General features: G+C 41.5%; 1 protein-coding gene across 4 annotated transcripts in view; it reads right to left on the bottom strand.

Annotated features, from left to right (window-relative positions):
- The window catches only part of b3gat1b (beta-1,3-glucuronyltransferase 1 (glucuronosyltransferase P) b), a 33,625-nt gene that overhangs the window by 6,316 nt on the left and 12,128 nt on the right, over positions 1-15,181 (bottom strand). Inside the window, exons 2-7 of one of the 4 annotated variants that reach the window (XM_030438385.1) lie at positions 12,140-12,397; positions 5,450-5,570; positions 2,617-2,759; positions 1,823-2,334; positions 769-1,065; positions 328-433 (exon numbers count right to left, since the gene is read on the bottom strand). In XM_030438385.1, the coding sequence (XP_030294245.1) occupies positions 347-433; positions 769-1,065; positions 1,823-2,334; positions 2,617-2,728 (1,008 nt within the window). In that variant the 5' untranslated portion in view covers positions 2,729-2,759; positions 5,450-5,570; positions 12,140-12,397 and the 3' untranslated portion in view covers positions 328-346. Of the gene's footprint in view, positions 1-327; positions 434-768; positions 1,066-1,822; positions 2,335-2,610; positions 2,760-5,449; positions 5,571-12,139; positions 12,398-15,181 lie in introns of all 4 variants that reach the window. The other 3 variants (XM_030438383.1, XM_030438386.1, XM_030438384.1) reach the window with 3 other exon arrangements.

Below are 15,181 nucleotides of genomic sequence, written 5' to 3' on the forward strand. Positions count from 1 at the left end.
AAGTCCTCCGGGGACCATAAATGTTTGCTCAAAAGTTCATCATAATCCATCAAGTAGTTGAGATATTTCGGTCTTGACCAACTGACGGACTGTAATTGCCAGCCTGACCACTATTATTGCTTAAATTCTCGAGCTAAAACACTAAAATGCAGTGACAAAATCTGCAAGAGACAATCCTTTAAACATGTTATGTAAAGGTCTATCTCAAGTAAGGTCCATATCTCACGGTCCACAAATCAGCTGAAACGTTCCCCTTTGGTCTGTCTCCCAAATAATCACTGTGTGGAGATGCAATGGTAATTTGCATTTCTAAATCTGGTCTCTTACCTGTGTCAGATGAAGTATGTCATATCTCCACATTAGAGTCTGTAAATCCTTTCTTGCCCTCATTTACCAGCACAGGCTTCTCTGTCCGTGTGTGCCATACTAATACCTGGGGGTGAGAAGAAAGAGATTGAGATGAGTGGAAATACAGTCATATGATGAAACACTCAAACAGACATTTTGGCTCTTGGTGCTGTGCAGTAGTAGTATACTGCATCACACTTGCTGCACAATGTCTAAAGGGCAGAATGTAGCATATTTTAAATGATCTGTAAGCACAAAGAACTGGCTGTAAGCTGACAGTTTACTGACTTTATGAACAAACTGTTATGACAGCCGAGGATCTCAAGTGTAACACTTGCAGCATTTACAGAAGCAGCTTGGTTTATTTCCAATTCAGGGTTACACAACATTTCAAACATATACCGAGCCTCCTCTTCTTACCTTAGTGCAGTTAGCAGCTTTAGGCTCCAAGTCACTGAGAGTGACCAGCTCCTTCAATAGGCTGCTCTCCTGATAACCTCCCTTCACACCCCGTAACTTGAAATAAGCCTGAGGTTTCGACAGAATGAGGCGTATATTCACTGCAAACCCAGCCATGTCGATGGCAAAGGGGCGGTGTGGGTCGAATACAGTCTTCCAGCCATACACCTTCCCCAAGGTGTTTACTTTAGGGGACTCATAGCGTAGGCCCCCCACAAAGGCCACGGGCCACACTGACACCTTTTTGGTGGAACGCATCTGGAATGTTACAACAGAGACAGAGACAGAGACACAAGACACCCATCTGAGTCATTTTGAATTCCATGAAAAAAATGTGATTTAGTTTGAGACAATCAAGTAAGAAGTCTGTGAAAAGACGTTGCACTCTTAAAGGAAAAGTTCACCCAAAAAATACAATTCCATCATTATCTAGCCCCATGCTAATGGAAGGTTTCTTAGTCCACAAAACATTTTTAGAACTTCACAACAACTTAAGTTGATTGGGACTGGTTTTAAAACATTACAAAAAACCATACACCTCATCTGGCATAATCCAAGTCTCCAGAAGCCATGGGATCCTAAATTGATGTGAAAATACATTATTTATATCCTTTAGGAACCTAAATCTTCACTGTAGCAGCTAAGCTTAAAACAGAGCATGAGCTCTATCACACGTCAAGGGTGGAAATAACATCTTTTCAAATACATGTGGGAGCTTTGAGAGACTTGGTTTATGCTGCATGAGCTGTATGAAACCATTTTATGTATTTTTCCAGCTGTCTTTTCACATAACAGACAAGTCCCCATCTACTCCAGCTGTTTAGGAGAACGTTGCAATGCTGTTTTGCTGTGAAGCTCCAGAAATGCTTTTCTGGACTACAAAACTTCAGCTGAACTCCCTTCTTCATGGGGATCAGTGGATGATGACTTAAATTTGAAAAATAATCATTTTTGGGTGAACTATTCCTTTAAAGAGCAATTCAGCTCTATTCAGTGTGTCATTTTGCATTATTACCTCCTCAAACAGCTCCAGACTGTACGTGTTGTCATCATCTGCAAAGTAGACGACACCAGACTGGCTGCTGTTGGGGCTGAAGGTCTCTCGGAGCCACCGCAGAGCCAAGTTTCTCTGTATGGTACCCCGAGGTATCCGGGGGTCCCTTGTGTCCCCGCGTACCTTATAGTTCCTAGGTGTCTCCACGTTGAGGTGGGTGTAGTTAAGTCCAGTCTCTTGAAGGAGATGGCTGACCAGAGTGGTCCTCCTCTGGGAGTCCTCCACCAGGATCCAGTGCAGGTTGGGGACGTGCAGCAAGGTGTTGGCCAGACGTGTCAGCTCTGCCTTCTGCACCGGCCGGCTATAGGTGGGAGTGATGACGTGGATGGTGGGCAGGACGTCAGACCAGGGCGGAGGGCGGCTGTAGACATACTCAGTGCGCACCACCTCCACGATGTCCCGGTTCTGAAGGGAGCAGGACTCCTTGAACGCAAAAGTATTCCTGGAGTTGGAGCGACCATCACGTCTGTCATCTAGTCACGAGGGAAAATGATTACAATTAGCCTCTGTTTGCTCTCAAGTATTGATGGGACTTTGTGCTACGTGGATCCTACACTGTGGACTACACTGCTACTGTTATCATGTAAGTAAACAGACACAGTCATCTGTGCATTACACCCTTGTTTAAACACACAGATCCATGCTGTAAGTAACAAAAACACCTGTGCTGTATGCTGCTATGATGAACGCGAAAAAAGAAAAATGTTAAGTATCTCGGAACATCACTGCAGAGTCTTGAATAATTGTACCTGTACCCTTTCGAGTAGCGAGCAGAGGAGTGATGGTGCTCTGGTGCCAAACAGTGATGAGCAGTGTCCAAGGCAACACGATCAACACAATGGCGACGATGTCTCGTCTCTTCGGCATCTCCAGGGTCAGGCCTGAGTCATGTCACTACCTGCGCGGCATATAACACATGACATGAGATGGTTCACAGTCACAGTAAACAGAGAGCTGTGAAATGAGGTGTCGCAGATTTTTTAAAAGGCCATCGTTGGATCTGAACTGAAGAGAACGAAAGAGAAAAATGTCTTTTAGAAATATTGTTTTAAATGTTGTTGCAGTTACATCTTTGTAATTATTTTGACACCAATCCTATCACTTCCAATTTATGTTGCAGTTCTTTACTTAGGTTTGAATGTTGAAATATATCTTCTGGATTTATTACCTTTTTAAAAATTATTATTTTTTGGCTTCATGGATAGGGCAGCTTCAGAGATGACAGGAAACAGGATGAGAGAGAGGGGGGTGTACGACTGCATAGGGGAAAGTGTGCATCTACATCACAAGACGCCCATGCTTGTGACAGCACAGGATGTGAATATTGATGGTGTTATCCAGCTTAGTTAGCTTGCCTCTTGTCCATGAGTAGATGCATGCTTCTTTCTGAGCAATGGTACGTGAAGAAAATTGTTCCTAAATGAAACTGCTCACTACAGGGTCTGCAGATTATCTTGAGTAACCGGGTCGTGATTTCTGGAAGGAGACATTACTGTTGAGTTTCAAGTCTATTTTTTACTTTTAAGCTTTGAGTGGCACAAGCTTAGTGCCATTTAGTTCCATTGTATTCACGGGAAGGCAGACCTTTCAAAACTCACATCCCACACCAAAACAATCTAGATGGATGAAAAGCACTACAGGCAAGAAGAAAATTATGCATTTTTGATTCTTCTGTATAATTACATTTACAATATTTTTTTTGTCTTTGCTGTCATAAAGACAGAAATAGCAAATGTTTTTCACCAGACTCTATTTAGAATGACTGTTTCTAAAGGAAACATTCACTGCCTTAAGAGTTATATTAAGCATGGTGTCTTTAGCCTGGGAATTGACGAGCTGCTTGACTGAGTTTGCCATTCTGATGGCCCGTCACGAGATGCGAATTGCATTTGGAAGTCCATAGATGGTGGCTCTCTATTAGACGTCAACATGATATAGCTGCGAGGCACAAACTACAAGGAAGGAGGCATTGTGTTAAGAAGCAGTCTGAGCCTGCTGGAACTGCTGCACAACAGAAAATGGGTCAGAAAAACGCTCTGAGCTCTCTCTTTGTCTCACTTGAAAGCATTCTGGTGTACTATGGAGAACTTCAGAGATAAAGATTTGAAGAGGGCTGAAAGGGTCAAGCCCTTTCCTGCCTGTAAACAGTTGACACAGACAAATGCATTATGGATTCACTCTTTTTAGTTAAACCCTGATACATATTAGGAGGTCTGAAAGGTCTTTATAGTCATAAGCTAATTTTATCTCAGTGGCAGGCCTTTATTTCTAATTCCTCCAGTTCTCCAGTTAACGCTGACTCAAACTCTCGCCAATGTTTCCTTGCTGTCTTGATAAATTCAGTATAATCTCCAGCTCTACAGCCCTGATCCCGTCAGTACAAGTCTCCCTGAAGGATGTTAGCCTATCATCGATCAGGAGTATGACAAAGATGAAACGGCTGAATTTCATTAAAGTACGAAAACATTTGATTAAAAAACAGAGAACAGCAGAGAGGTGGGTACGACGTTACGAACGAATATGAAACAACATGCCGAGTTGAAGCGTCCAACAAGATGACGATATTATTTTGACGTAACTCTAAGTGTGAACTTACACACGCTGCATTATACTCAGTTCACAAAGTCAGCTGTTGTGGTCGGCAACAGATAATTTTGCCCCTTCTCAATGTGTTAAACAAACAGTCCACCCAAAAATCAGAACTAATTTTTTTTCCTCTTACATGTTATAAGTTGTTACCAAGTTTTGGAGACACTGGCCAAAGAGACGTCCGCCTACTCTCCAATATAATGGAATGAGATGGGACTGTGCTTGTGGCCCTCAAATCACAAAATAAATGTCAACAGCAATGTCTCCTCGAGAAATCCTGTCCATTTACTCAAGGTCCACAGACCTTGTTGTGATTGGCTTCATGTCAAAAATATTTTGTTCACGTATTAATGTACATAATGGACAAGAGGTTATCTAGCTAAGCCAACTAGGGAAAGGCGCTGTCAGTGTTTACATCTCGTGTTGTCAGAGCAGGAGCCTTTCGTCACGACAAGGTCCAGATTATCCTGACTAACCATGATTTCTGGAAAGAGACAGTGCTGTTGACATTTTCAATTTTTTGGGTTGTTGTTGTTTTGTGGCTTTGAGCACCAAGCCAAGTGCCATCTAGTTCTTATACACTTCAGAGAAGGAAGACATCTCTACGGCCCATATCTCCAAAACTCAGGAACTCACACCAAAACAATACTAGTGGATAAATAGTGTTTTTCATTGTGGAGGGAACTGTCACTTTAATATTCATGCTGGCCACTTCCCCAGGCATTATCTGAGATGACATGGGCAGCTGTGGCTCAGGTGGTGGACAGCATTGCCCATTAATCACAAATTGGCTCCATCCATCCCAGAACCCCCCCAATCATATCTACAAGTGTTCTTAAGCAGGACAGCGAACCCCAAAATCCTCCTTATAGTTCGGCCACTGCTTTGCATGTTAGCCCTTTGCCCCCAGTGTGTGTGTTTCTGCATGAATGTGAGGCAAAATTGTAAAGCACTTTGGATTAAAGCACTATAAAATAAATGCCAACCATATTATCTTACCTATGTTTATAGCCAACACACATGGTCGCCTCAATAGGCCGTTGCTGTAGGATCTGTATAAAGAGGCCTGGAGAAAAGACTGTGACTGAGTGTATCGGTGGTTCAGTCCAGTTGATTGTCCCTGCAGAGAGAAAGAATACATAGAGCTAGAGTCTGTTCGATAGCAGTGCAGATATGTAACATTTGATTGAGGTTACTTGGAGAACTCCAAAGTGTGAACCCTAATGATTCTATGGTCGCATCCCTGTAGCCATGCAGGACCATGTGGGGCAAATGTTTTATGTATGCAAACGTGTATGCACAAACAAGTGTTTCATCCGCATTATTTGTGTGCTTTTGTGAGTGACTCATTACTCCAAAGGTCATCTGTTATTCCGGCAATTTACAGCCAGGCAGTTTCACCAGGTTTGGCTCTTATTTGTTGGAGTCGTACAAGCTTAAGCGGTGCGTGTTGCATGTTCCTCTACACGCTCAGCTCTCTGATTATCCATTTGGTCATCTATTTCCTGCAGCCCAGGAGCCCTGCAGCCTTCGATGTACACCAGTAATAGCTGTGATCTCCATTACAATACAGGCTTCGACCACTCCGTGTGCTTTTGTTTCTGTTCTCTTCAGGAGTCTCTTCGTGAGACAAATCATCTGCTGGTTAATCACTAGTCTTTAGGCATGATTAATCCTTGATTAAAAGGGATCAACCCCAGTCTGAGATCAAACACTGCGCTCGCTAATTAACACATGAGGACAGGTTTAATAGGGTGATGTTTGAACAGCAGGTCATTGACACAGACTAGCTAATTATTTATGCACGTCATGTTGAAAAGCAATGACCCGCTCTTCACCTCCCCAGCATTTTGCATCCCCGTTTAAGGTGAATTGTTTCAATCAGCAGAATCAGGTGGGAGACGAAAAAAGTGAAATCAGTTACAACGATGCTTTCTCATCTACATATACACAGACGGAAACATTATGAATGTGTTATTCTTAGTATTTTGCTAAAATTTTACAGACCTTTCTCTGCATCCCCACCAAAATACACATAGTGATAAACAATCATGCAGATTTCTGGAGAATTCCTACATCTTGGGAATAAAAAAGCACAGTAAAAGGGGGAGCTACAGGCAAAATACCATCAAATTTAGAGGCAGTGCCTGGAGTTTATATGTGCAGCTGCCATCTACATTTGGCTCCACTTGCACAATATGTCCAAGAGTCGTAGCAGTTCATGGCAAATAGGAAAATAGGAGAATATTATTATTATAGAATATATAAGCAAATTACATATAAAGCGAATTGTGTAAATATTAGGTGCAATTTATAGGAGAAGTGTTGAAAAACTGTTTAGTAAAATGGAAATGGCAGAAATCCAAATGCGTGTACGTTGATGGATAGGTAGTGTTGGTCCAAGGAATCCAGTGAAAACAAAACGTGAGATATCCTGTTAGTTAACAAACATAAACAGACCAAAGGGGAAGTCTTTGTTGTTTCCAGCAGAGGTAATTAATGATGAGAATAAAACCACAAACTAGGCTATCTGACTGACAGATACTCTGCACCGGAAAGCAATTAACCCTGTCAATCAAATTTGGTGAGCTTCCTGTCCTGAAGGTAAATGATCTCATACCGATTGGATTAGAGATGTTTTTTACTGCGGGACTCATCCAGCATTGTAACCAGCAGCAGCTGTTTAGATATGGTCTATGACATGACCTCAATTAGTGACTTGTTTTGCTTGACACAAATTTATAATTGGGTGAAAAGTCCGAAAAATGCCTACATGCCATTGTAAATTATACGATAACTGCAAGCAGGCTGTCTGATGGTTTATCTATCTATAAATACAAGGAATCTCTGTCTGTCTGTGTGTGTGTGTGTGTATGTATGTGTCTGTTGGTCAAATATCTCTGCGGATAAGGATCACACTGAAACGAGACTTTTAACATGGCTGCTGCGTGGTTCAGTGGTGTGCATCTAAGCATTTGTTTGGACTGCAATGATACCGTGAATAAATTATTTCATAAATGCTTTACAAATTCCGCCGAGCATTGTCCACCAGAGCAACCACAGTCACGTGCGCACCAGAGCCAATCACTGCACACCGTGGCCACGTGCGCCAATCACTGCAGAGCTCAAGCCCACGACATACCTGAAGAAACAAGCAGATTGATACCTGCAGCGGCGCGAGCTGGACCGGGATTTTGCCGGTGGTTCGGTCCGTTCTGTTCTGTTCTGTTCTGTGCATCTAAACTGACTGTTGTGGATTAATGAGATTAAACGAGTCCGGACCGAGTCTGTTCGGGTCTGAGGAGATTCGGAGACGCGCGGACAACAAAGTGGAATCGGAATCTGTGGATGTTCATGTGTAGCTAGCCGCTAGCCGCTAGCTACACGGCCCACCTCCCGAGGCGACGGACCGGACGCATCAGCATGTCCAAAACCGGACCTAGGGTAAATAATGTCTGCCACGCTTTTTCGCGAACATTGCCGTCACGTTTGCTTAGTGTCTGGTGCAGGAAGAAACGGTAAAAACGGGCTTTAGTCACGAAAGTGTCCAAGCAACAAGTTAGGCTGTTGAGGAACAGGAAGTTGTGGGAGGGACCTAGGCGGATGTTTGACAGGCAACGACGGTCGGTGTGTAGACAGCGATATTGAGAGTTGAGAGATTTGTGACATTTAGTGTGCTTGGAGTGTATAGTTAGTGTGTTATGTAGTGTGTTTTGTGTGTAGTGGAGTTGGTTTTTTGCTTAATGAGTCAGAATAATGAGGAGAAGCTGAATGTGGAGCAGGCAGTCCAGCTATTTATTCAGCTGGAAGGAGCTCAGGCAGACCTGAGCATTGCCTGCATTCAAATGTAAATAGTTACATATAACTTTGTACATTTTTTAAATGTATGCACAAATTTAGCAAACAACAATTTATATTTGCATTATAAGTAAAAACTTTTTAAACTTATTTGCGGTTTTCACAGTAAAAAAATCTAACTTTTTCTACTCGGATTTTATGTTTTTTTTGTGATTTTAGGTTCATTGTGTTAAAACAGTATGTCAAAATGAAAAAAGAACTGTACAGTCACACAAGTGAGGTTATGCTGAAAATAATGACACCAAGTAAATAGCTTTTAAGGTGAAATATAATGGCAAAATCAAAAATAGTCAAAAACAGCCAATTATACCCTGGAATATCGGATTTCACAACAAACCTAAATATCCCTGACGTCCCACCTTCAAACACAGCCTCATTTGGCCATCCATGAAAAAGCTGCTTAACCTCCCACTTTTTATATAGGAATACACTTTTCTTACGGGCACTGCACTAGTGTTACTAATGTAGATACCAACATAGTGCCTATTAATGCTGTTAATTACACTGTCCATTGCCAGATTGATTTATGATTTATTTATTATTCAAATTGTAATCAGCCATCCATTGTCCACATCCAAACTTTTGAAGAAAATGATTGCTTTAAACCAGTGGATCCCAAACGTTTTGGGATTTGCTTTAAATGTCAGAGAAGAACCCTATAATGTAACGATGAAGTGCTAAATACAGTATGGATGATGGTTCAAGGGTCGATCTTTCTAATCAGACCTCAACTGGGAAGTGGGACGCAAGAAAGATTGGTACAACAGCAGAAGGCAAACTCAGCTACAGTTAAAAGCAACGAGATGAACAAGGAGAGAAATTCCCTGTACTCCCTAGTTATAAGAAACTTTCTAAACTTTGTGGAACAGTCTGTGACAAATTCTTAATAATTTAGGCCTTCATGGAAATTCGTCGCATGTTATATACATAAAGATCTGTCTTTCTTTGTGCAAAAAAAACATTGTGTCCCTTTGTTCCGGGGATATATGTGCATATAAGGCAGGGAAGTGAGATGCAATCACAAGTGGTATCATCAGGTACATGTATGAATTTCCAGCAGTTACCTTGTGATTGGATCGCCAAAGATCCATCTTAATGCCAGGTATAAACAGGGATGCAGATGTTTCATAGAGGACATGAGCATATATATATATATGTATATTATATATATATATACATATATATACATATATATATATATATATATATATATATATATATATATATATATATATATTTATATATATATATATATATATATATATATAAAAACAGAGTATATATATATATAAAACCCAGAGCTGTCTGTTAGACACTGATAACAGAGACTCCAGCCTGCAATATCATTCATACACTTGATTGATGAAACACAAAATTCTAGGGAAACTTCATGATCAAAGAAAGTTTGTATATCCTATGGACCTCCTTCTGTTCATATTCTCATACTCCTCTCTCTCTCTCTCTCTCTCCCTCTGTCTCTGCTGCAACTTCATTATCAATTGATGGTTTTTATAACTCCTTGTTTTAGGGGGTGCTGCAGCCCCCTCAGCAGCCCTAGTTCCCCAACCCAAGTAAAAGCACAAATAAAGAGCACTCTGTTTTGAATCAATATTTGCTTTAAAAATAGCTGACTGCAGCACTATGATTTTCGCGGTAATATAACACCTCCGAAAATACATCATGTAACGACTATAACAGCGTACTGCACAATATGATTATGATTATTGTTATTTTAATTATTTTAATGATGGATTATAATGAACACCAACATACTTTGGGTCAAAACAGCCAGAGCTACAGTCAACAACAGCGCCTGCGTCCTTGCACATCGCTACACACAGGGGGCCATCCCACTTGTTAATGACCTCTGTGGGGGGGTAGATGAGTCAGCATACAAAAACTGGAACTCCAGCATACAAATGTAATGCTAACATGGTTTTTGTCCTGTAAGATTGGTGCAAAATGAATGGTAGATAATGGGATATAATTATCTACAAAATATAGATATTTTGTAGATAAAATATAGATTTTGCACAATTTTATGTGTATTAACGGTATTGGATCATGAATTAATTAATTTTGCATAACAATTTAGTCCAAAGCAACAGTAATTCATACGCTGACCGACCAGCATATCAGGAGGAGTTTTGGGTTCAGAATCTTGCCCAAGGACACTTCAACATGCAGATCAGGGGGAATCGAACCAGCAACCTTTGGATAACAAGACCCTGGCTCTACCCCCTGAGCCACATCCACCAAATTATAAATCATTCTTTTCGTCTGCCCAGGTAACTTGGCTGTAAATGTAGCAATTTAACTTTGTGCGAGCACCGAACCATCATGCCAATTTAAGTGTTTCATGCCAAACACCTATCAACAACCTTTACGCCAAGAAGGAGGAATAACTCCCTTCAATCACACAAACCTCGACACATTTACCCACCACTAAATATTTAACTGGGACTGCAATTTCGACTTGTATCTGTACAGTGCTGTGACTGTACTCTTTGAAGCTGCTCTCGTCAGTACAAAGGGTATTTTTTATTGACAAAACAGCCATCAACAAACCAGTTGCCGCAGGTACCCATATGAGCCCTGTCAGTGAGACTTTGCAGTGCTGGAAATAAACTCAGCGCTGCATCACAAACCCAATGATTCCAATCCAGCGCTCACTAATGACAGACCTTGACTGGATCAAAGAGCCAGGAGGGGAAGGAGGACGAGTGGAAGACGGTGCCAGCCTCACTCAGCACTTAAAAAGATCGAACGCTTCTCACTGTGTTTAATATGTATGGCACGGCCCGTGGAAACTATATATAGGACTGTCTTGATATCAAACATCTGAGAGACGTGTCTTTTAAATCCTATCTCAGTTGGGAAATCCATACTAGTGTTGTCTGTACTAATGGCAGTCAAATGTCAGGGGCTGCTGCCGGCTACGAGGCAGATACAAGCTGACGGCACATCCTTGATTAACAAGCATGGTAACAAGCTTGGGAAACACCATGGAGAACAAAAGCCTATAATATGAGGTCCACATAGATAGCCTCAATGATGCAGACCCACAACACTAATGATCACATTATGATCAACCTCCAACCCATTAGTCCTGGCCTTGGCCCTGCAAACCGAATCCAGAGCTCATTATGGCAACGCAGCTTCGTGCACATTCTGCTGTTAGGTGGCCAGGTGGACAGTCACAAGCAACACAAAATGACTCCTTTTGCAGTAGGTTTAATAGTATTGTAAGTGATGGAAGTATCATTTTTGGTTGCAAATAAATTCACCACAGAGAGAGAGACATTCCCAAGAGCTTTTGGGAAATGTATGTTTATTTCATTAAATCCTCATTACTTCCATCTGAATGCAGCCAACTGCTATTAATCCCTTCAATCCTAACGGTGATCCGTACATGTGTCAGCGCAGGATAGACAGCTGCAGGTAATCTGATACATCTGCAGTTTCTGGTGTTTGATGCTCTGATGTTTGCACAGTCCCTTTCAACTGGTTCGAGGTGTAAAAGTTGAGCCCGCTGCCTTTGGCTCCCCCTCGTTTGGAATTCTAATATTCAGCTGCTGTGGGATTTCAGGGATGAGCCTCTGAAAATGTTTTTTCACAGCAGTACCTTTCGTCTCGGCTGCTTCTACTCACGTGCTGCTCAAGTTTTGTATTTTGTTGAGTAAATTATAAGTTAGTGTTTTCTTTTCCTCAGTAGACCATTGTAGAACAGTGATATAATTCAGCACTGACTCTAAATTGAATGAACAAGACACTGTGAGAATTCAATAATAACATTTAAAAAATAATGCAGGTTGAGGGATGTATACTTACATAAATAAGTTATGATCCACTTTCGTCACACAGCCTAATCCTGTTGCGCTGTGTTAATGATAGAGGTCCTGTTGCCGGGCCTTGTTGTATCAGCTGCGATGAACAGAGGGATCCATCAAGTTCTCTTCCTGGCGTAGGAAAGGGTATTTGGCGCACATACGAGCAGCAGAGTTGGGGTGACAACTAGCGGATTTCGTTCACAGCATCCGGCGGGTGCTATCCAATCCTTGGGCAGGGTCGCGTCCTCAGTGCCAGCCCCTGTAGAGACAGAGGAGGTCATCCCTCTGGAAGAATGCTGCTTCTCATGGCAAAAACAAAGGCTGGGATTGTCAAAGCTGATGGCAAGGGGATGGGGCGGAGGGGCAGCCATGGCCAGAGGACTCGGGACAATAGAATAAATCACATGAAAAATGTCACAGCCCCACAAATGGAATTCTTACTTGGGGATGAAGCAGGATTTTAAACATTAAGAGAGCCATGCATAACGTGGGGGTTGTTTATCTGAGGCATAAACAGCTTGTGTCACATGGTCCACTAGTCAGACAGTAAGAGCATTTCTATTCATTTCTGCTTTCATTTCCTGACAGGCATATGAAAGGAGTACATTCTGAATAGGCTCCTATGCTTGAAAAATCTAATAATGGGAGAGGGTAAAAATATGCCGCCAGTCTAAAGAACTCCACAGATGGAGAGGAGGCAGCAGTGTGAAAGGCTCTGCAGCTCATATCAGTAATTAAGGAGGATGGTTAGATTTTGGCATGTGACAAAGTACAGTGGCAGCAAATGATGCTGCTCATAGCAGGTGGTTTATGGGAGTGACTATGACCTTTGAAGCTTAGGTCAGATTAAATCACACCTACTGTATTACAGGCAGAGAAAAGTGAATTTGTTCACCAGCATGAAGGCACTGTGAGGGTAGAATGGATGTTTCCCATATCAGACACAACTTATCATTGCAGGAAAATCTCATGAGTAAACCCATGTGCAAATTCACATCATAGTCAAAGAGTATGTTTGTATGTATTGCTATCCATGCTAATGATGTTGATCTTGCCAGAACAGCACTCTGGTGGCCCCCAATTCTCTGTTTGAGAAAGAACGTTGACTGTTAAAAAAGGAATGCAACGCTGGCTGGATTGGGGATTTAAGGGACACAGTCAGCCCAGTCAGTTAGGTTAGCTTAGCACAAAGACAGGTCATTTTTTCCACCTCCAGCGCAATGCATGATGGTATACAATGCTTGGTTAGGGACCATCTGTTGTACCCTTACTTTTCAGGATGCATTGTGGGATACTTTTAGTCAACTACATAGGGTATAATAGAGCTCATATGTATGCGGACAAAAAATTCAAAATGGCAAACTCACTATATTGTCCACTATAAAGTGGATAGTGAGTGATTTTGAACACAGCCGAGGTCAATTAAATAATAAAGTATGCTAATGTTAACATGCTAGTGTTAACATGTAATCTCTGCATGGTGATAAATGATCAGAGCTATGTGCCTGTGTGGGGTTGTGGGGCTCTTCTGCCCCTAAGTTAGCATCAAATCATCATAAATATTTTTTGCTCTACAAAGGAAGCTTTCCTTTTGATAGAATCTTGACAGATCTTGTTGCTTTTTGCCTATATCCACATCTCAAATGTCCATGACTGGTCTGCCCACAATCTGACTGCATTCTTCATGTAATCAACAATATCATTAATTGTGTCAATTTGTAAAATATAGGGTAACCAATAACTGCTGCTCTCTGCTCGCTATCCTTGGCTGTTGCTAGCTATCATTAGCTTATAAACTCAATTAGCTGTGAAGCTAGTGACCCTACTAGCTGACTGGAGTCTGCCTGAACTGAGCCCTCAGATCAAGTTGAATTGTTTGTTTGTTTGTTTTTGTCAAGAATGAATCAAGTGTAGTTTATGATGCGATAACAAGAGAATTAAGCTTGTCTTAGAAACACTTGAATTAAGAACATTTCTGGACGGAATAATAAAAAAGGGAAAAAAGGCTGTAAAACTATTTGTCTTTTTTGTGTATCTTTCAGCAGAAACAATGGGGTGTTATCACCTCTATATGTATTACCAGACAGCACAGACGGGTGCCAGGTGGTTGACAACTCTGCAACACAATATATGGACGTCTTTGACATAGGGTCAACATTGTTGTTTCTCTACACTCTGTTGATAATGTGAGTTCATTTTTTGAATGCTTTGAACTGGTCATATGTTGTCAACATGAACCCTTAATGTGGCGAAAAAGCTTGTTTCCCAAATTGTCAAATTGCAAGCTCCACCTCTCCCAAACCTCAGATTACCTTTTTGTTTTCATTCTGTACAAGCAGCATCATTATCCCAGTATCAAATAAATTCAAATCTGGCATCATCACTAATTTTTACACATTAAAAAGACTATTTCAATGCACCTGATCCCCTGTTTGGATTGTCACTGTCTGAGTCAGCCTTTCCCTAAGAAAGAGGCTGTTTATTCATGCACATGCTCATAAATAAGATGGTGCTTATAAACAGCCTTTTATGACCAAGAGTATTAGCGACATTATGATCTGCGGTGCTGTTTGAAATAATGTGTGCACGTAAACAGATTCGTTGTAGGAGAATAACTGCTCTCAGCTCAACACCTCCTCTCCGACTGCTGTCTTTGTATCCAGCAGAAACCCAACACCTGCAATCGACCTGACAGGACTAATTTCGGAACAACTTACCGTTATGCTGCCTCGTCCTCGCATGACCCTCCACAGGAAAAAAAAACTTAACGTTACCAAGTGACAGCTCTCCTTGTGCTCTCACTTTTCTGTTATTGTGTCACCTCTATCGTTCTATCAATATTCTGTCTGCATCTGTTAATGTGCCGAGGCTCAGAGTAATGCCATTCAGTGTTTGACAGATGGGTGATTAATGAGACGATGATGCAGTTTCAAAGGGGTCGCAAAGAGAAGGAAGTGTAGGTGTGCTATTAAAATGCAAATCATTAAAATTTGCATTCAATTAATCCCTTCTTCAGCTGGCAGTGGCAATATTGACGTGTTCG

Source organism: Sparus aurata, chromosome 13, assembly GCF_900880675.1.
Source record: "Sparus aurata chromosome 13, fSpaAur1.1, whole genome shotgun sequence".
NCBI classification, from domain to species: domain Eukaryota; kingdom Metazoa; phylum Chordata; class Actinopteri; order Spariformes; family Sparidae; genus Sparus; species Sparus aurata.